The sequence below is a fragment of the Sus scrofa genome, chromosome 13 (genome assembly GCF_000003025.6).
Source record: "Sus scrofa isolate TJ Tabasco breed Duroc chromosome 13, Sscrofa11.1, whole genome shotgun sequence".
In the NCBI taxonomy this organism is placed as follows: domain Eukaryota; kingdom Metazoa; phylum Chordata; class Mammalia; order Artiodactyla; family Suidae; genus Sus; species Sus scrofa.
In genome coordinates this window covers 35432734-35455966 of record NC_010455.5, presented here as the reverse complement: position 1 = coordinate 35455966, position 23233 = coordinate 35432734, and the positions used below count along the sequence as shown (strand labels likewise).

At 39.7% G+C, this 23233-nt stretch overlaps 1 protein-coding gene across 1 annotated transcript in view; it reads left to right on the top strand.

Moving 5' to 3' along the window:
* The window catches only part of DCP1A (decapping mRNA 1A), a 63048-nt gene continuing 40142 nt past the window's right edge, over nucleotides 328-23233 (top strand). The window contains 3 exon segments of the mRNA NM_001244358.1: nucleotides 328-466; nucleotides 3934-3974; nucleotides 6880-7007. Coding sequence (NP_001231287.1) covers nucleotides 332-466; nucleotides 3934-3974; nucleotides 6880-7007 — 304 coding nt within the window. The 5' untranslated portion in view covers nucleotides 328-331.

The window sequence follows — 23233 nt, the reverse complement described above, 5'->3', positions numbered from 1 at the left end:
CGCAGAGAAACTGCCAAACAGCTTTGATGCCGGCGCCAGGATCTTTCAGCCAGCGAGGAAAAAATGCACATGGGTCCCCGCCTGCCAGCTCCACTAGGAGACAGTGGACGCCACCATGGACTGTTGGTCCGGTGGGACCACACAACACCGGAACCCGGCGCCCCGGGAGTGGGCGCGGCGGAGCATAATAGCTGACGTACGACCCCGCCGCGAGGCCCGGCCGAGAGACGGAAGTTAAGGACGCTGACGCAGCTGGGGGAACTTTGCCTCGATGGCACTTTCCTGTACGCGACTCCGCCCCCGCTAAAGGGGCTAGGCTCTGGAATTCAAGATGGAGTCGCTGAGTCGAGCTGGGCAGGAGATGAGCCTAGCGGCCCTGAAGCAACACGACCCCTACATCACCAGCATCGCAGATCTCACGGGCCAAGTCGCGTTGTACACCTTCTGCCCCAAGGCCAACCAGTGGGTGAGTGCGGCTAGGCCGCCGAGGTCGCCCGCCCGGCCACCGCCTCTTAAAGGGGCCGCGCGGACGGCCCTGGGTGGGGGGAGATGGGGGAGGCCCGGGCGGCGGAGGCGAGGCCAGAGACTGGAGAAGAGCCGGACGGCTCTTGAGGGTTAGCGGTGGCGCCGGGGATTGGAGAGTTTAGCAAGAGAAGTAGGTCTAAACATCCGGGGGGAAAGTCGCTAGGGGGGAAGATTGGAGGAGGATGAGTCCAGTAGGGTCCCGCCAGAGGTCCTGGGCGACCTGCCTTCTTTGCAGGTGTATTGAAAGATCCTGTGAGACCGGTGGAATCAGATACCTAAAAGGTTGTGTTTGGAGCTTTGAGGGTTATTGGATAAATTATATATACATAATCTGTAAAGTCAACACGCCCCCTCTCCCCGCAACAGACAAATAAGAGCCCCCTTCACAGAGGTTATTTGGATTTTAAGCTTGAAATCCAGTTAGTTTCAGTTCTTGGAAGAGAGGGGATGGGGATAAGTCCCACTTTTATCGAACTACACTATTTCCAGAGTTTGGGAAAGATATCAAGGCACTCACCAAAAAGGCTTCAACGTTCATTAGGTTACCTTGAAACCTTTTGAAAAGACACCAGCTGTGTTGCTCCTCATGTCACCTCTAACTGCTTCTATCAGATTGATTGCTTTTTAGCTTTTCTGCATGGGAGGGAATCCGAAAAGTTACATTCGGTCTGTTCGCTGACTTATTAACCCATTTGAAGCTTCCTTCATTGTTTAAATAACGTAATCCCCCCCTTTTTCTAGTAGTAAAACTTCTTAAATCATTCAGTTATTGCCTTTACTTAGAAAATAATCCATAAATGTTTATTGAATTGAATTAAGAAAGTCCACGTTTCAGTAAAAATTGAAATCTTTATAGTTACAAAACTCAAAGATTTTTATCATAATATGCCCTTTGCAACATAATGTAGATATATGGGTTATATTTAATCAGATAATTTCGTGAAAAATCATTTGGCAAAAATAAACAGTTAATTCAGATGAAGGGAGTTTTCAAAATAATCTTGCTTTGCTTTGTCTTCTTTCCTTCACCTCCTGGAAGAGGAGGAAGTATGGGAAGTCACAGAGAACAAAATTATAAATTTTTTTTAAATGTGTCTCTTTAGACATTGCTTTAGTTAAAATTGTTCTGAACCATTTTTCTTTTTCTGCTCTATATATACATTTGTGGTAGATTGTAGAGAAATGGTTTGGGGCATGGACTTATACTAACAAGCTTTCATTTCTAGTTTGTCACAAACTTATAATATTTTGGAATTTTAACTGTGGAGCTCTCCTTTAAATATGAAATACAAGTTATAATAATCTGAATTGAAAAAAACTTTTTTTTTTTTTTTTTTTTGAGGGCTGCACCCACAGCATATGGAGGTTCCCAGACTAGGGTCGAATCAGAGCTCTGGCTGCTGGCCTATACCACAACCACAGCAATGCAAGATCCAAGCCGGGTCCATGACCTACACCACAGCTCATGGCAACACTGGATCCTTAACCCACTGAGCAAGGCCAGGGACTGAACCTGCATCCTCATGGATTCTGGTCAGATTCATTTCCACTGAGCCACACGGGAACTCAAGAACTGAAAAAAAACTAAGCTGCTATTGTTCATTTCATCATGACACTTGGCATATAGCCAAAATCTTTTCTGTTTGTTTTTTTTGTTTGTTTTTTGCTTTTTAGGGCTATACTTTTGGCATATGGAGGTTCCCAGTCCGAGCTAGAGGTCCAGTCCGAGCTACAGGCCGGCCCACACCACAGCCACAGCAACGGCAGATCCTTAACCCACTGAGCAAGGCCAGGATCAAGCCTACAATCTCATGGTTCCTAGTCGGATTCATTTCCACTGAGCCACGATGGGAACTCCCTCTCTTTGTAATTTTACATTGAATTGTAAGATTGCGCAGTGGTTTATTTGGGCAGGTTTTCTTTCACTGAGAGAGTTGATTACCCATATCTTATACTAATAACATTTGAAAAGCAAGAAAAAGCCTCTGAATTTTTACGAAAGAAAAGTTTCCTGATACTATCTCAGCTAGGGCAGTACTCCTGGAAGGAATTAAGATGGTAAATATTAAAAAAACAATTTTTTTCGGAGTTCCTATCTTGGCTCAGCAGTAACGAACCTGACTAATATCCATGAGGACGCAGGTTCCACCTAGCCTTGCTCAATGGGTTAAAGGATCTGGCGTTGCTGTGGCTGTGGCTGTGGTGTAGGCCGACAGCTACAGCTCTGATTCGACTCCTAGCCTGAGAGGTTCAGCCCTAAAAAGACCAAAAAAATTTTTTTGTCATCCCAGCAAATTCAATTTGATATAACTAACATTTAAGTTGGCTCATAGTTTGTTGACCATATTAAAGTATTTAGGTCCTATCTGAACTGCGAACTTGAATGTTTGTATTTTCTTCTTTTTTTTTTTTTTTTTCCTTTTTTTTCTTTTTTGGTCACCCCATGGCACATGGAGTTCCTGGGCCAGGGATCAGATCTGAGCTACAGTTGCAACCTACACCACAGCTGTGGCAACACCGATCCTTTAAGCCACTGCGCTGGGCCAGAGATGAAACCTGCATCCTGGCACTGCAGAGACACCACCGATCCTATTGCACCACAGCAGGAACTCCTTGTTTGCTGTTTTTTAAACATTTTAATTGTTTGAAACTTAAATATACTCTTGTGACAGCAAATGAAAGGTGATATGAGTTGTATTTTCTTAATCAAACGTTCACTTTAAGCTTAAAAAAAAAGTTTTTAGTTATTTGTAAGACCTACAAGAATTACACTAAGACAGTATAGTTTCAATATTCATGTTTCTTCAACAAAATTCTGATAACAAACTAATTGTGTTTGGCAGTAATTCTTAACGAACCATAAAATTTGCTATTCATGAAAATACCAAAATCCTCCAATGATGAAATATAGTAGCCTATAAGATAAAATTTCTTTTTTTCCCTGACTTTGATAAACTTTAATGCTGAAGAAATTGCTATACACAGGATCTTGGCTTTATTTATTTTTATCTTTTTGTAAGATTTTTATTTTTTCTTTTATAGTTGATTTGGATCTTGGCTTTAAAATTAAGAAATTTGGCTAAAATGTTTTAATTTTAAAGTGAAATTTTCACTTCTTTCAGGATTTTCTCCTTTAAATTTTAAGAAAGAAAAGGAAAGGAGAAATGCTGCAGATATAGGCGTGTTGCTGGATTGAACATTTCGTGTCTGTTAATATGCATCAGTAGAATAGAAAGGATACAAAATAAACTGGTAATGTACTTTGTAGAGTAGGAGAGACTTGATCTGTTAACAGTTATTAATTTTAAATAAATAAGTTGATCCTAAATATAGAGTATTTCTTCTCCATTGGGACTATTTGGGGATGGATCATGGGGAAAAATCTAATTGATTCATTGTCTTTTATAGGAGAAGACTGATATAGAAGGGACCTTATTTGTATATCGAAGGTAAGCTTTTAAAAAGAAATGATTTTTTGTTTTTCTGCCACCCCAGCAGCATATGGAAGTTCCCAGGCCAGGGATCGAATCTGAGCCAGAGCTGTGACCTGCGCCAAGCTGCAGCAATGTCAGATCCTTAACCCACTGCACCACAGTGGGAACTCCAAGAAATGATTTTTGTTTGTTTGTGTGTGTGTGTTTTTAACCTAATGATAAACAGTGTTATATGGAATGAGTCAACCCTTTCGTACATTTGTCTTTGGAACTTTCCTGCTTGACCCGTCAAGTAGTCATCTCTCCCTCACTGTGAGATCCTAACCAAGTAATGTCCCTTCTTTGACTCTTCCTGTGTTCAGAATCAAACAAACAGGACTATATCTTATTTAGGACCCTAGAAAAATGGAAAACATTTTCTAGTTATGAGTGAGTTGAATGCTTTCCTCCCTCCCCGCATATTAAGAAAACAAAGATATAGTAGGAGTTCCAACCATGGCTCAGTGGGAACAAATCTCACTAGCATCCATAAGGACTCAGGTTCGATCCCTGTCCTCGTTCAGTGGGTTAAGGATCCGGCGTTGCCATGAACTGTGGTGTAGGCTGCAGACACAGCTCAGATCTGGCGTTGCTGTGGCTGTCCTATAGACTGGTGGCTACAGCTCTAATTCATCCCCTAGCCTGGGAACGTCCATGTGCCACAGGTGCAGCCCTAAAAAGACAAAAAGAAAGAAAGAAAACAAAGATATAGAGATGAGAGAAATATAATACATGGACTAGCTAATAGTGATTACTAAATGAAGAGGTTATTGTTTTCTTCTATAACTCTGGTTTTATCCCTTTCCCAACTCCTCCCAAAAGTTTTGGATTGTGTACAGTGTCGTTAATAATGTGTAATTTTAGTTTGAGAGTTTGTTAGAAATCCTAGATTATTCATAATTGCACATTTTTTATTTTCAACTTTTCTGAAAATTAATTATCAATTTAAAACATAATTGGGTCGTAAATTGAAACTTTTATTGGCAACTTCCATAGCCTAAAGGCAACTGACAGAATGTTCCTCTTTGGAGTTCCTTGTTTTCCTAGATCCCTCTTAAGTCTTGCTTTGACTAGGACAGATTCCTTCCCTTGATTTCTAAAGCTTAGGGGACTCAGCAGGACTTCACTGACATCTAATTCTTTTCATGTGTGTGTTTTGAGAATTATCTTTTAAGGATTGCCTTTCTGCATTGATGGCTATTAAGAATTTGCCAAGTATTCTAAATTTTGTTGTACAATTTCCAGATCTTGTCTAAAAACACTTATCTTTTTCCTCCTTTAAATGTAAATGATTTTATACTACTTTTTATTTTCCGACACTTTGTTCCCTGTTATTCATCTTTCTTCTTTAAAGGGGCAGGGGGAAGGCTTTACCCTTCACTTACTACATTCTTCATTACCAGTGTAAGTCTCTTCAGCTGTTCTTAGAACCTTGGTATAGTGAATGACTTAATTTAACTTCTGGAGGCTTACATAGTATTGATTCTAATAAAAGGGAGACCAAAGATTCTAATAACAGATCTGTTTACTTCTATTTGGGATATGTGAGAATATTTTATATACCTTGGGTAAAGATATATCAGTATGTCAAAATATCACTTTGGAGGGCCCTTAGTATAGAGGAAGCCTGGATTTGGAATCAGAAAACCTAAAGCCGAACTCTGGTTACATTATTTGCTTGACTTTGGGGTCCAGGCCTGAGTCATTCTGGGCTTGTTTACTTCTCTGTACAGCAGGATTCCAAAATCTCTCCTGGGTACACAGAGAAACAAGTGAGAAATCATAAAGTGTCATATGATATTTCTTTTTTTTTTTTTTTTTTTAATGGCCACACCTGCGGCATGTGGAAGCTTCTGGGCCAGGGCTCAAATGAGAGCTGCAGCTAGGGCCTATGCCACAGCCACAGCATACCACATCCAAGCTGCATCTGCAACCTACACTGCACCTCACCACAATACCGTGTCCTTAACCCAGTGGGTGAGGCCAGGGATCAAACCCATATCCTCACAGAGACAGTATCAGGTCCTTAACCCACTGAACCACAGTGGGAACTCCCAAAGATGTTTCTTATTTTGGGGTTCAAGGCATTTTCTTTCTAACCCAGGTCTTCCCATAGTTCTCCTATTTGATGTAAGAAAAATCATTATTGTAATAGTGAGCAGTAATTATAATCAATCCTGCACTGCATTTAAAATAGATTATATCTTCATTGAGAAAATGTTTATTAAACATCTACTAACTGTTGGTCTTGGGACATAATCTGAAAAAACATCTACTAACTGTTGGTCTTGGGACATAATCTGAAAAAAAATAAGAACCCTATTTGCATGGAGTTTATAGTCTAATGGAGAAAGACAATAAATATAAAAAACAATAAGTGGTATGGAAGAAGAGAGGAGAATTAGAAGTACTGAGCTTGGGAGCAGGTTGTTGATCATTAAAAGGGTAGTTTTCAAGTAGGTGTCCCGTGAGAATAGAACATTAGAGCAAAGGCTTGCAGGAGATGAAATAACTATAGATTCTGGCCGAGTGGTTCAGACTGAGGTGCTGGAATCACACCTATAGGGAGAATGGCAAGGAGCCCAGAGTGGTTGGAGCAGGAGGAACAAAGGAAGAGAGAGGAGATGAAGTCAAAGGGACACATCAACTAAGGCCTTGGTGGCCTTGGTTAGGACTTTGGCCTTTGCTCTGAGAGACTGAGTTCTTAAAAGCTTGTGGTGTAGGGATGTGATCTAACCTAAATTTTTTGTTTACAATTTTAAATGCTAATAATACCGCATAATGCAATAATGGGTTCATTCTTTGAAATGGAAATAAAGAGATAACATTTCTGCAAATGCAACAATAACTACAGATTTGTTTTTCTTCTATTAAATCTAAGGTCAGCTTCACCTTACCATGGTTTTACCATTGTGAATCGACTGAATATGCACAATTTAGTTGAACCAGTGAATAAAGATTTGGAATTTCAGCTCCATGAACCATTTCTTCTATATAGAAATGCAAGCTGTGAGTATCTTATCTGTTTATTACAAATCATATATTTGCAGTTAAAACTGAGTGACTTTAGTTTCTATCAGCACATTATTCTTGGAGATTCAAGGTGACAATAAAAAAATATACTCATGATTATAAATGAGTCTCTTATTCAGATCAAAGCTTTTAAATTGGGCATCTAAAATTGAAACATTCATTTGTATACAATAACTTATTGTTTTAGTTAACTACACTATTTCATATAATAGCATTATGTTATATTCCTGTCCTTTGTACTTTGAAAATGAGTTTCATTCTTTGTTTTTGCTCCGATATGAATTACTGGCTGCCCATGCCCCTGAGCAACAGAACTTAGTTTAAGAGACACAGGATGGGGACAGAAAGTACTGTCTGCCCTGATTGTGGTTATTTTTCAGTCTGTTTAGTTCACACAATTTAGTTGAGTGTCTGCAGGGTACAAGCGCTGGGCCAAGAGCTACTATTGTATTTTGATGTTAAAGATATAATAACCTATGTGAGACAGGCAGCAGTTGAGTCAACTGAGACTCAGTGGTGAGTGGTGGCTACTCAGTTGGAGAGGATTGTAACCCTTTTTCCTGTTTCCTAGTCCAGGGTCTTTTCAGGCATTTTACAGACTTTAAAAATGATTGGATGTGGTCAGCAAAGCTGGAGTGACCCTTTCAAGAAGTAAAGTACTAAAAAGTATTCTTGGTTCCTATATTTCAACATGGGTATTGAAAATGTGATTGTACAGAAAAGTGTACAGAGAGTGTGAATACAGAAGACAGGCAGTTTGCTTGGAATTGATGGTAGAGATATCAGAACTGGTTGTGGTCATTGAGTGATTGTGCCATCACTATCATCTAAGGAGACTGATGGAAATATATTGCTTCTAACTTGAAAATAAAAGTTACCATCTTTGAATTTCACTTAACTGCGAGGGTAGCTGGTATTGGGGAAATGTCTTCAGAATAAAATGTTTAAAACAGGAGTTCCCATCATGGCACAGCGGAAATGAATCCAACTAGGAACCATAAGGTTGTGGGTTCGATCCCTGGCCTCACTCAGTGGGTTAAGGATCCAGTGTTGCCGTGAGCTGTGGTGTAGGTTGCAGACTCGGCTTGGATGTGGCGTGGCTGTGGCTGTGGCGTAGGCCGGCAGCTAGAGCTCTGATTAGAACCCTAGCCTGGGAACCTCCATATGCAACGGGTGCAGCCCTAAAAAGACAAAAGACAAAAAAAAATTTTTTTTAAACAACTAGAAATTATGCGTCTTTTAATTCCTCAATGAGAAATGTCAAGATCTGTTTTGAAGCTAGAAGCCCCATATTCTCCCTTTTCTTATTTTTAAATTTTTTTTTTTTTTTTTTTTTTTTTTTTGCCATTTCTTGGGCTGCTCCCGCGGCATATGGAAGTTCCCAGGCTAGGGGTCTAATTGGAGCTGAAGCCGCTGGCCTACACCAGGGCCACAGCAACGCTGGATCCGAGCCGCATCTGCAACCTACACCACAGCTCACGGCAACGCCGGATTGTTAACCCACTGAGCAAGGGCACGGATCGAACCCGCAACCTCATGGTTCCTAGCTGGATTCGTTAACCACTGCGCCACGACAGGAACTCCTATTTTTAAATATTTTAAGTGAGGAGTTCCTGTTGTGGCTCAGTGGGTTACAAACCTGACTAGTATCCACGAGGGCTCGGGTTTGATCCCTCATGTGGCTCAATGGGTTAAGGATCCAGCATTAGAAAAGAAAAAAAAAAAGGATCCAGCATTGCCCTGAGCTGTGGTGTAGGCCGGTAGCTGCAGTACCAATTCAACCCCTAGCCTAGGAACATGCATATGCCACAGGTGCAGCACTTAAAAAAAAAAAAAAAGGCAAATAAATAAATATCTAAGTGAAATAAAATCTATGTCTTGACTTTCATTTATCAGTAAACTATTTATCCAGATAATTACCCCTCTTAGATGGTTCAAATGGGTTTATCTAAACTAATGTTAGCAATAGAATCACTTTAGATGGCTGTTTTCCTGATATTGACCATCTGTTAAAGAGCAAATTCTGCAAAGGAACCACAGACCCTTTTGGTTTTTGTTTGTTTGTTTGTTTGTTTGTTTTTTAAGGAAAATTGGCTTAGTTCTGCTTTTTATTACCTGGAAACTTAATCTAGTTATTGCCTGTACAAAAAGTTTGATTAGTAAGGTAGTCGATAAGGGAAAATTATCAGAGGCCTGAGGACTTTTTAATTACCGTTTAGCATAAGCCTGAAGTGAATCGTATTTCTTTCACAAGTAAAGATTTCCTATGAAGTTAAAAGTGTGAAATAACACAAATATAGTTGAACTGTGAGTAACCAAGATTTAACTAGCCAGAGCCTCAGATACATGGAAATATGTCTATAGTTTGTGTGTGGAAGAAATGAAAGCAAGTTATAGACAGTAAGTAAGGTTGGGTTTTGTATTGTGAAAATCTGGCAAATTTCTCAAGTGTTCCTTATAGTCAGTACTATAACCTTAACCGCACTGTAGTTTCATAGAGTAATTTGTTGTAATGATGAGATAAGATCTTAGATCATCAGGACTGTTTTTTATGTTAATTAGAATATTCTTGAGGCAAAAAGTGCAGTAATGCATTTTATTTTAGAAAGCTTTTCAACAACAGATTGAAACAAAGATCTCCTTAAACAGAAGACTTAACCAGGTCATTCAATCCCCCAGTTAATTGAGGCACTGAATCCTCTCCTAAGGGCTGTACAGTTTCTGATATTGCTAATTAGAAACTCAGGAGCACATCAGCTTGTTTTCAGACCAGAGAAAAGCCTGAAAAGGTCAAGTACAATACTGTGGTTATATTAGAAACAGCCTAGAAGAGGAGCTTAGGGAAAGTATTTAAAGGAATAGCTGTATCCGGGAGAGGTGGCAAGGCAGCATAAAGTGATTCTGGGCCTGTTAAGGCCTCTCTTGAGTGTATGTTTTGTCTACCTAGTCTTAAAAGTAGAAAGTAGTCTTGTCAGGTCAGCAAGCTGTTGAATTGTTTAGGGATTTTTTCTTTAAATAAAAAGTTAATTAGTGTCTGAGTGTGTGTACAGGTAATTATACATGATTCTGAAGCTGCTGTTCTTTTGCTTTCTTGTGGGAAATACTACCAAGACACCTGACCCATTTTACTCAAGTTTACACATTCAGATCCAGCCTCTTCCACTCAAATAAATTTTTTTTTATTACTTTTTTTTTTTTTTTTTTTTTTTTTTTTTGCTATTTCTTGGGCCGCTCCTGTGGCATATGGAGGTTCCCAGGCTAGGGGTTGAATCGGAGCTGTGGCCGCCAGCCTACGCCAGAGCCACAGCAACGCAGGATCCGAGCCGCGTCTGCAGCCTACACCACAGCTCACAGCAACGCCGGATCGTTAACCCACTGAGCAAGGGCAGGGACCGAACCCGCAACCTCATGGTTCCTAGTCGGATTCGTTAACCACTGCGCCACGACAGGAACTCCTCAAATAAATTTTGAGTTAATATAATAGAATGTTGAGCTATAACTTTTGCCAGTTCTAAATTATTTGTTTTGCTTTATTTTATCTTTTTAGTTTTTTCTTCATACACCACCCCCTAAACCTCCCCATCTCAAGAGAAAGGTCGAGCCATAGCCACTATAGAAGCAACACCGCATAGTTACGTTGTGAGCCACAAGGAAAGTCCAAGAGAAAGGTAAAATCTTACAGGAAATACTTAGGTGCACCAGAAGCTTAAGTTTGGTAATTCTCTTGAACCTTTTGGAAGCAGTATGTATGTATATACTGTGCAAGAACCTTTTGGCAGCCACAAGCCCCCAGTGAGGCTTCAGTGAGGATTGAGGAGACTGCAGATTCTGTAGTTACTAAGCAAAAGCAATGTTCCCAGCACCTTATATCTGATTCCTTACTTACAGATGAGGAAACAAGAGTCACGAAGTGACAGAGGCAGAGGTCAGGTCTAGGTCTGTTGAGCTTAAAAGCCAGTGTTCTTTCTGTTTTACTGGAACAATAAAATTAGTTCATCAATCCACATCCTAGAGCAGTGCTGTCCATTTGAACTCTGTGAAGATGGAAATGCTCCCTATGGGTACTGTCCCATGTAGTAGCCGCCAGCCAGTCACATGTGATTGTCGAGCACTGGAAATATGGCTGCTGCAGCCAAGAAAAAATTTTTTTACCTTTATTTAATCATTTTGCATTTAAACAGCTGTATGAGATTTCTGGCTACCAAAGAGGTCTAAAAGCATGGATCCATGTAGAAGCACACCCTTTTGTTGTGCCATACCTGAATTGAACAAGCACTTGAGAAGCTTTGGATTAGATTTTTATGCCTCCCATTTAGTCATTACTTTTTTTTTTTCAATGGCCGCACCCATGGCTTATGGAAGTTGGGATTGAATCTAAGCTACACTGCGACCTATATATACCCCAACCAACCACAGCAACACTGGATCCTTTAACCTACTGCCCAGGGCCAAGTATCAACCCTGTGCCTCTGCAGTGACCCGAGCTGCTGCAGTTGGATTCTTAACCCACTGTGCCACAGCAGGAACTCCCAGTCACTCCTTTTTAAAATTTACAAATGATTTCTAGATACAAAGACTGCAGAAGATATCCCTGAAGGTGGCTTTGCCATGGTAACACTTTTTGGCATGGAATTTAGATTGCAGACAAGAATTCTATTCTAGGCTTTGCCATTTTACCAACTGTAACCTAGGATAAATCACTTACATCACTCATGGGTCTGACCTGCTTATTTTAAGAGAGCATCATATATGTGAAGATATTTTGTCAGGCAGTTACAAATATAAAATATTATAGACTGTGTCTCCACCTGAGACTTAAGCCAGATGATCTTATTAGTGGAAGAGTCGTAAGAACGTTAATATTGTTCAGGTCCCCTTATAACCTAGGTTCATAGTGTGCTGCTTCACATCCCTTCAGATTAGCACCGTGACAAGCTGGGGACTCTGTTTATTTTTACAAATACTGTATTCAGAAGTTGTAAGGGCAATTACTGGACATCCTGAGGTATGATAAATTGAAAAAAATATATATATTAAAAATGAGAAATCTCAGAGGCTACAGATTTTTTAAAACTCTCAGCAGAAGCTGTTCTGAAATGGGTCATGATGTTCATTTTCATCAGGATGCTGGAACACACAGCGCCCTATGGGCTAAAATTTTGTAGAGTAATATAATACTGTTTTAGTCTATGGACATGTCTCCCTAAAAAACATTTATGATAGTTTAAGTTTTACCTGTGATTAGTTGAAAAATCATAATTCTTTTGCTTTGTAAACATAGGCATTACTACCAATCTACTGATCTTCTGTTTTCATTTGTAGACAGAATCCTTTTTATTTATTTATTGGTCTATTTGCCTTTTCTAGGGCCGCTCCCACGGCATATGGAGGTTCCCAGGCTAGGGGTCTAATCAGAGCTATAGCCACCAGCCTACGCCAGAGCCATAGCAACTCGGGATCCGAGCCACATCTGCAATCTACACCACAGCTCACGGCAATGCCGGATCGTTAACCCCCTGAGCAAGGCCAGGGATCGAACCCGCAACCTCATGGTTCCTAGTCGGATTCGTTAACCACTGAACCACGACGGGAACTCCTTTTTTTTTTTTCTTTTTTTTTTTTTTTTTTTTCTTTTTATGGCTGCACAAGTGGCATATGGAGGTTCCCAGGCCAGGGGTTGAATCTGAGCTGTAACCACTGACCTATGCCACAGCCATGCCAGATCTGAGCCTCTTCTGCAACCTACATTACAGCTCACGGCAATGGCGGATTCTTAACCCACTGAGCAAGGCCAGGGATCGAACCCGCAACCTCATGGTTCCTAGTCGGATTCACTAACCACTGAGCCATGATGGGAACTTCAGAATCCTTTTTAAAATGCATGGATTTTAAGACCATTCTTTGGAGACTGAATTTTGAAGAGTTATGACATAGGCACATCAAAGAAAATATCTTTCAACTCCTATCCAGCAATATGATGTCAGAAGATCTTCCTACAAACAATTAGAAATGCTATATAAAATATTAAATATATAGTGTAGCCTGAAAGGGAATAGAGAACATTTCAATGGGTCAGCATCAGAGTGAAAACTGAAAGCTTTAGTGGAAAGTTTGTGTGCTGATACTGGGTTCTTGGGGATGGGGAGCTCTCCTTAATATAAGGATCCCATTATAATTCATGGGATCAAGAGATAAGACCTTGAGCCCTCAAGAGGCAGCTCATTGGAGCTAAGATGCACATATTGACATATGTCCAGGTCCCCTAATGAGTTATATATTAATAAATTAGGAATATATCAGCCCACTGAGGGAGATGACAGGCAAACTTATCTACTTCACTCTAGGCTATGAGTTAGAGGGAAAACTTCACTCCTGAAAATTGTAGCCTTTTCTCTTATGGATTTGGGGTTCAAGTTATACATTCATTTGGTAAAATTTCTTACCCCCGCCAAAAAATTAACATAAAATTAATCCTCAGCCATTGAGTATTCTATAACACTTGGGAAAAGCAATGCAAAACCCTTCTGGAGAGAAATACTCTTAATCCAGATTGCCCAGAGGTTTTTTTTTTTTTTCTTTGCTTTTTAGGGCTACACCTGCAGCATACGAAAGTTCCCAGGCTAGGGGCTGAATCAGACCTGCAACTGCCAGCCTATGTCACAGCCACAACCATATGCTGCAGTGCAGCCAAAAATAATGACGTAACATAAAATAATAAAATAAAATACAGGAGGAGTTCCCGTCGTGGCGCAGTGGTTAACGAATCCGACTGGGAACCATGAGGTTGCGGTTCGATCCCTGCCCTTGCTCAGTGGGTTAACGATCCAGCGTTGCCGTGAGCTGTGGTGTAGGTTGCAGATGCGGCTCGGATCCTGCGTTGCTGTGGCTCTGGCGTAGGCTGGCAGCTACAGCTCCAATTGGACCCCTAGCCTGGGAACCTCCATATACCACGAGAGTGGCCCAAGAAGTAGCAAAAAGACACACACAAAAAAAAAAAGAAAGAAAAAACAGAGGTCTGAAAATAGATAATTAACAAGAACCTACTGTATAGCACAGGAAAATCTACTCAATAGTCTATAATAACCTATATGGGAAAAAAGAATGAACATATATAAAAACTGATTCACTTTGCTGTACACCTGAAACTAATACAACATTGTAAGTCATGGATACTGGTTGGGTTTGTAATCCACTGAGCCACAATGGGAACGTCCTCTTTTTTCTTTTTAGGGCTGCGCCTGTGGCATGTGGAAGTTCGCAAGCTAGGAGTCAAATCAGCTGCAGCTGCTGGCCACAGCCACAGCCACACCAGATCTGAGCCATGTCTGCAACCTACACTGTAGCTCATGGCAGTGCTGGACCCTTAACCAACTAAGGGGCCAGGGATTGAACCCACATCCTCATGGATAGTAGTAGGGTTCATTACTACTGAGCCACGACGGGAACTCCTTGCCCCGAGGTCTTATTGATAAGCCTTGTGGTCCAAAATTACTATATATATAAAGAATTAATTCACAGTCAGTGAAAAATAAGATACATCAAACAGCTAGCCCTTCCCAAAAACTTTGGTTAATGAAATGATCAGAAAGAGGCTTTAGGAGTTCCCATCGTGGCTCAGTGGTTAACGAACCCAACTCTTATCCATGAGGACTCGGGTTCAGTCCCTGGCCTTGCTCAGCTGGTTAAGGATCCCATGTTGCCGTGAGCTGTGGTGTACATCGCAGATGCGGTTCAGATCCCGCATTGCTACAGCTCTGGCGTCGGCCGGTGGCTACAGCTCCGATTAAACCCCTAGCGTGGGAACCTCCAATGCTGCGGGAGTGGCCCTAGAAAAGGCAAAAAGACAAAAAAAAAAAGAGAGAGAGAGAGAGAGAGAAACTTTAATGGATATGACTATCAGATATAGATTAAAAAATAAAGTGACAGGTAGATTTTAAAAATAACCAAGTAAACCTAGAAATTAAAATTTTAGTTATTGAAATAAATGCTACCTGGACTCAACAGTTTGTTTGTAGCAAAGAGAATTGGAGAACTGCAAGAAACATCTGAGAAAATTATCCAGAATGCATCCTAGAAAGGGAAAACATGGAAAATATGACAAAGAGGATAGAATTGGACAGTTACAGAAAGTCTAACATATGACAGAAAAGAATTTCAGAATGATAAAATAGATTGAGAGAGAGATAATTTCTGAAGAAATTATGACTGAGAATTTTCCAGAATCCATGAAGAACATAAATCCAGATGTAGGCAATAAAATAGACAAAACAAATAGAAATAAATACGCATCTAAACACATGGTAAAGCATCAAAGGCAAAGAGGCAGAAGCAAGCAAAGACTGCTCGAGATTATTTACAAAGAGCACTATTAGATAGCATATTTAATTGCATCTACTGAGTGTGAAAAACAAAGGAATAATATTTTCAGAGTATTTAAGGAAAAAACAACCAGTAATTCAATAATCCAAGAAAACAAAATACACATTTTTCCAACAAAAACGACTTTCGTCTCCAGCAGACCCCTGTTGCAGGCGCTTGCAAAGCAATACTTTCCAGTACGGTAGCCACTAACCATTTGTGGCTATTGAATACTTGAAGTGCACTTAGTACAACTGAGTTTTTAATTGTATTTAATTTTAATTAAACTCTTAATTTAATTTTACCAGTGCAGTTCTAAAGGCTATAGTTCAGAAATAAGAAAATTGAACACAGAAGTAATGGGATTTAAGAAACAATAATAAGCAAAGGAAAGGAAGTGAATTAGAGTAAGCATTGACTGTATAAAACAATAAAATGACTAGTTTGAGTAGAGGCATTAAAAGATTAGGCAGAAATTCTAGACAGCAATAGTATAAACCCAAAGCATCCCAAGACTGAGGTGAAGGTAAATAAAATCAACTGTAGACTTTTAAGTCAAGCTGTGTTCAAAAGATTCAGGGTAACCACTGCACGCCAAAAGTAGGATGTCTTAACTTTTAAACCAGTATAAATCAGCAGAGGAAAAAGGTAAATAGAAACCATGGGAAATAGAAAGCCCAGAATAAAGTGGCAGAAGTAAATGCATCAGTAATTAGAACAAATGTTAAGTGAATTACATTTGTGAGTTAAAAGGGATTCTGAGATTGGATAAAGATACACAATTTGCCAATAGTGCGGTTTTCAAAAACACCAAAAACTGAAAAACCAGGAAGGTTGTAAGTAAGGGATAGAATGAGCTATGTCGGGCAACTCTTAACCAAACACAGCAGATGTAGCAATGTTAATCACATATGATAGATTCTAAGGTAAGAAACATCATCAGAAGTAAAGGTTACCACATAATGATAAAATGAATAAATTGCCTAGAAGATAAAACAATTCCAAACTGATGTATACCTAGTATTTGTCAGAATTACATATCAGATATTTAAAAGCCATGATTATAGTGAGAGATTTAAACAGGCCACCTCAGTAATTGTCAGATAAAGCAGACAATTTAGTAAGGTTATGGGATACTTAAAACATTTAAGTTTAAATCTAATGGACATATAAAGAACCCTGCTTCCAGCAATTTGAGAATTTGCTTTTTTTCAAGTATGTATAGATTTTATAAAAATTACCACCCAACACAGATGTTAGAAAAAAAGAGAAATATGAGTTAAAGGAAAATATAGATGAGAGGAATTGCAATAGAACAGTAGAGCAAATCAGCAAAACAAAAAACTCCCCTTATAACTTGATTGATCCAACAATAAGAGTGAGGAGAGGTATAATAGGTAATATTAGAAACTATAAATATATTGCAACTAAAGATAGAGAAACTACATTTTTAAAAGATAAAAATGCACTCTGAAGAACTTTTGCCTTTAAATTTAAAACTTTGATTATATGGACAACTTCCTGGAAAAAAACACAGTGTAACAAAACTTAGAATAAATGGTCTCAATAAAATAATAGTGTCAAGTTTATCTTTTTTTTTTTTTTTTTTTTTTTTTTTTTACCATTTCTTGGGCTGCTCCCGCGACATAGGAGGTTCCCAGCCTAGGGGTCGAATCAGAGCTATAGCTGCCAGCCACAGCCACAGCAACTCGGGATCCGAGCCGCGCCTGTGACCTACACCACAGCTCACGGCAACACTGGATCCTCAACCCACTGAGCAAAGCCAGGAATGGAACCCAAAACCTCATGGTTCCTAGTCGGCTTCATTAACCACTGAGCCACGACAGAACTCCGAGTGTCAGTAGTTTAAAATCTTTTCCATCACATCTTAAAAAATATGCTGAGAATGTTCTATTCAGTTTAGTACTAGAATAGTTCTCTATATCGTGATCACTTCTGATAAAGTAACTACAGGAGCTCCCGTTGTGGCTCAGTGGGCTAACAAAGTGAACACAGGGTCTGTGAGGATGCAGGTTCAATCCCTGGCCTCAGTCAGTTGGTTAAGGATCTAGTGTTGCTGCAAGCCACAGCGTAGGTCACAGATGCAGCCCAGATTTGGCGTTGCTATGGCTGTAGCATAGGCTGGGAGCCACAGCTCCAGTTCGACCTCTAGCCTGGGAACTGCCATATGCCACAGGTACAGCAGTAAAAAGAAAAAAAAAAAAAAAAGGCAGCTACTGGATCTGTATATTTCTAATCTTATCAAGGACATTTATCTCCACAGTGAGAAAATCATGCTTCATGATTTTCCGTGATTATCACACTGTTCCTTCAGGCATTTGGTGAGCAGCCGCTACAAGCAACATAGCTCACTTAAGGTTGTTTCTCTTAGAAGGTGCATTTCCCTAATCGTTGTCAGGGCTGCTTTGATTGCCACTTCTGTGGGTACCTCTCAGAGTGAACATGGTAATCTGGAATCTGTTTTATATATATATATATATATAAAACATATATGTATACTTGTGACTTAGATGCCCCAGGAATATTTTGTAAGGTAGGCGCTAAGCAATTTTTTAAAAATCCAAAATTTGGTCTGTGAATCAGCAAAAAAGTAAAAGCAAGCAAAACTGGGTTTTGTCTTTGTTAGAGATAGACAGTCTACAGTATAATTTGGTTAATTGAAAATATTAAAAGTTTGGGAGTTCCTGTCATGGCTCAGAAGTTAACGAACCGACTAGCATCCATGAGGACGCAGGTTTGCTCCTTAGCCTCACTCAGTAGGTTAAGGATCCGACATTGCCATGAGCTGTGGTATATGTTACAGACTCAGCTCGGATCCTGTGTGGCTGTGGCTGTGGCTGTGGCGTAGGCCAGTGGCTACAGCTCCAATTGGACCCCTGGCCTGGGAACCTCCACATGCTGCAGGTTTGCCCCTAAAATGACATTTAAAAAAGATAAAAGTTTGTGTCATTAAACTCTGTAAAAAATCAATTCTGGCGTCTCACAATTTTCTTTTTCAAAAACTTTGTGTTATCCTTTTTTTTAAACAAACAAGGTAGTTATTTAATTCAGATGCATATGTTACTTCATTGATGTTTATTAAATATACTTTGCAAAGCACTTTAGAACATGCTGTATCATTTTGATTAAAACCATTGTGTACTTTTAAAGAATTTTAGGTTTCTGGTTCTGAGGTTCCGTTGTATTTTAGAAAATTATAAACAGAAGTCATTAAATTGTGTTAGAACTTTTATTATCAGAACTCTGCCTTTCTGTAAAGGTCAAGATTCTTAAAGAAATATGTGATATTAATCTCAGTGCTATGCATATTTATTCCTGAAACAACCCTGTTAATTAGTGGTAAAGATTAATGATGTAAGATCTGTGATTTGAGACTTACTCGTTGCCAGTTTGAATGATTAGGCTCATTACAGTGAAAATGTGATCCACCAGAGAGATCGTGAGGGTATTTACATATTGTTTTTCCTGGTCACTTTTATCAGCAAAACTGATTCTTTTTTTTTTTTAATGTTTTAATTGTTATTTCTTGAATTAGGAGGAGTATACAGTCTAGATTTTCTCTGCTCATACCTAACTTTATTCTGTCCTTAGGCAAGTGTGGTGCTTTTAGCTGGAAAAGAAGTGATTACTTTGTGTGCATGATGAATTTGACATATTTTTACTGAAAGATAATCATTTTAACAAGGACAACTTTTCATGTTTTCTCCACCCAACACCTCAAGGCATGGATCTCCCACTGAGTGCCACTTTTTGTATTTTAAAATGTTTTCTATAATCCAAAAGCACTTTTGAAAAAAATCAACAAAACTTCGCTCTATAACTGCTTAACAACAGATCTCCATAACAAGAAAAGTTGAAAATAAAAATATTATTGCTATTTAATATTTTTAAGAACTTACCTCTGATAACCTGCGCGAGGTACCCCTTCGTTTCCACTTCACTTACAACTTTTCCTTTATATCGGCCATCAGTTTCTTGATACAGAGCATTTTTAATTAAAATTAGATCACTAGAAAAAGCAGGGAGATTCATTTCCATAGTGTTGAAAAATGTAACTGCCAAATGGCAAGTTATAGTAGTAGAAGAAATACTGTAGTGTATGTGGGTTTTTTGTTTTGTTTTGTTTCCTTAATCTCTTCTTGTCCTGTCTCAGTTCAAGGGCAGGACTCAGAACAGTCTAGATGGTAGGTGGCTGTTGGCATTTGGCACGAATCTTCAGATTTAAAGCACAGTGCAGGACATGTCCTTGCAAGAGAACTTTATGATTTGTCAACTCAAAAAATGTGAGTTCTACCTCCAGACTAGAAGAGGAAATTATAAACAGTTAAAGTTCCACAGTTCATTCTTTGTGATCTTGGAATCCAGCACACTGCTTCTTAACTTGGCTTGAAGAAAGGCAGGCAGTCTTCCCCCAACAGCAGCCAGCTGTGGTTGGTATGATTCTGTAATCAGTGAAAGAGGAAGAATCTGTGGCACTGCATTAGTCTGGCTTTCTGGACCTAGATAAAGAGTCTTGCTGTGGCCTCATTTGTAGCTTGAAGAGGTAAAAACCCATGAAAACATAGTGACTTAGACTCCAAGGCTGATCTGTGGACACTATTCAGTCAGATGTTTCAAAAATCTTTAATGCTTTCTAGCTGTCGTTGGCTGTTGCTTAGTGTTCTAATAGAGCCCTCTCAGGCACCTTCCTATTAACTTTGTGAGTCCATGAACATTGCTGGATTCCCAAAGCAGGTTCTTTTCATTATGCCTCAGTAATTACTAGTTTTTTTCCCCCAGAGGCAGAGTTGTCAGGTAAAAAGCAATTTGTATTTTTTGTGGCATTACCTTAATTGTAAAGATTTTAAAAATGAATTGTGCATGCTCTATTTATTTCTTTTAGATAATTAATGTTTTCTCTTTTGAGAACTCACAGAAGAAAAGAACAATTACTTGTTAACTAAGTGGCAGAAATGTGTTCCTAATATGTATGTGTGTAGGTTTTCACCTTGTGGTAGTATAGAGAAGTATATTTTGGAAGTGAAAAATTGAAACTCAGAGTAACCACTAGTCTAAAAAGATTTGAAGCTGCTCTGTAGTGGACAGAATAAACCTTGAAAGAGCCCTCTAACCTTCAGTCTTCCAGAGGGTCCAGGCGGGTTTGAGCTACTTAGAAAGTCTCTGCTTCCAGGCATGCTCAGCTTTTTCTTTTTGTTAAAGGAAGGCATGGGAGAAGCTTTTGCTACTGACATTTTAAAATTAGGGTATTTACACAGACATCTGGAGTCCTGTCTTTTTTTGTGACAAAATGGCCTGTGTGGCCATACAGCACCTGCGTTCCTGCATGCACAGTAGTAAGTGCATACCCACCACAACCTCACTGATCCTACCAAGCCTGAGGTTTCCTATACCCCCACTGGTATTAGTCTTACAACCCTTCTTTGAATGATCTCTTAGTAAATTGCTAGAAAAAATATGTAGGAGAGAAGTTAGGTAAAGGAGAGAAAAGAAGTTCCCCCTTTTTTTTTTTTACAATACTGTCTGACCTATTTCCCAAAGCTCAAAGTATAGTTGTTGTTGGGGTTTTTTGTTTTGTTGGGGTTTTTTGGTGTTTGGTTGGTTGGTTGCAGTCGCTGCATGTGGAAATTGCTGGGCCAGGGATCAAATCCCACCCGCAGCTGCGACTTATGTTGGGCTGGGGATTGAACCCCTGCCATCACATTGACAAAGTATAGTGTTTTTTTTAATGATTTTTATTTTTTCCATTATAGTTGGTTTACAGTGTCCTGTCAGTGTTCTACACCAAAGTGTAGATTTTTATACACCAGGAAACAGGAACTCGGCTGCATGGAGGCCAAGGGCCATGCTTTCTGCCCTTTGTTGTTCCATGATACGTAAAAATGATAATATGTATTTGTGTAGGATACTGGGGTGAATAGACTAGTGGGGATTGGACAGATCCAGCATTTTGGCACATCCGTGGTTTCTTGCAGCACACTTTTAGAGGACACGCTGTCTTAGGAAGTGGCCAGTACTATTTGGCAATAGTAGCAATAAATTCCAACAGCAGAAATAAAACCCTAATGTGGTTCACTGTTTTATTCAGGGTTGCCCATCATTAAAGAATAGGAAGTTTATAGGAGTTCCTGCTGTGGTACGACGAGATTGGCAGTGTCTTGGGAACGCTGGCATATAGGTTCAATTCCAGGCCTGGTACGGTGGGTTAAGGGTCCAGTGTTACCACAGCTGTGGCTGGGGTCTGATCCCTGGCCCAGGAACTCCATGTGCTTCAGGACGGCCAAGGAGAAAAAAAAATAAAAAGTTTATAAATAGGAATCATCAGTTGTGATATTCTTGGGTTTATTTTCTTAGTCCCCCAAAAGTTCAGTGGGTCATTTCGTGTGTCTGAATCCTATACTGAATTTATGGTATTAAAAGGGACTGTAGGAGTTCCCGTCGTGGCTCAGTGGTTAACGAGGAACCATGAGGTTGCGGGTTCAGTCTCTGGCCTCACTCATTGGGTTAAGGATCCAGCATTGCTGCAAGCTGTGGTGTAGGTTGCAGATGCAGCTCAGATCTGGCATCGCTATGGCTGTGGAGTAGGCCCGTGGCTACAGCTCCGATTAGACCCCTAGCCAGGGAACCTCCATGTACCACAGGTGTGGCCCTTGAAAGACAAAAAAAAAAAAGACAAAAAAGTGGGGGGGAGGGCGGGACTGTGGAAGCAGTATTGCTAGTAAATATTTTCAGACTTGATTTAATTTAGCGAGGGTACCAAATTTATAATCAGAAGGGTCTTATTCTAGAGTGAATGTTTTTGGCTATATCCAAAGTACATTTTATTGATTTTGTTTCCTGGTCTAAGGGATCTTTGTCAGTGTTGTGTTCAGAAATTTTATAACTCTTAACACCATTGCCAAAAAGCTTTTATCAAACCCTCTTTTCTGCTTGGCACCATGCTGAGAAAATCTCTAGCCTTCTCAGATCCTTTTAGAAAGTAGGTCAGATCTAAATAATAAGTGAATCAGAAAGATAACATATGCAGAAAAGAGATTCCCAGATGTTTTTTTAACATTTCACAGGGTTTTTATTTATTTATTTATTTATTTGTCTTTTTTTTTTTTGCCATTTCTTGGGCCGCTCCCGCGGCATATGGAGGTTCCCAGGCTAGGGGTCGAATTGGAGCTGTAGCTGCCAGCCTACACCAGAGCCACAGCAACGCAGGATCCGAGCCGCATCTGCAACCTACACCACAGCTCATGGCAACGCCGGATCGTTAACCCACTGAGCAAGGGTAGGGACCGAACCCGCAACCTCATGGTTCCTAGTCGGATTCGTTAACCACTGCGCCACGACGGGAACTCCCACATTTCACAGGGTTTTTAGAAGTCTCAAGAGGTTTCACAAAGGCTCCAAATTAATTTGGATTTTCTTGATCTTGTGTGTGCCATATACCACTCCAGATGAGAAGCAGAAAGATATAACATCAAATCATAATAGGCTGCTGGATCTTCAGACCAGGTTCTGTAGGGAAACAGAAAAGTCTCACACCTCAGCTTTTTAAAAATTCTCAGTACTAAATAATCTAATAACTTTAATCTTTGTCAGTCGTATTCTTTATGCATTCAAAAGAAAAGGGCTGTCATTTGAAAAGCAATGGAAACATTTAATTTTGAGTATGCTTTTCTGCCTTTTGATATTTTTCATGGAAGTACAACCTGAAGATATTTAAATGTCCTGCCATACCCCTTAACTCTTCAGTAACAGCCTGACTTACTTGGGACAGCAGTTATCAGCCACAATATGTGATGGGTATTCAATAACTAAATAGTTTGCTTTCATTT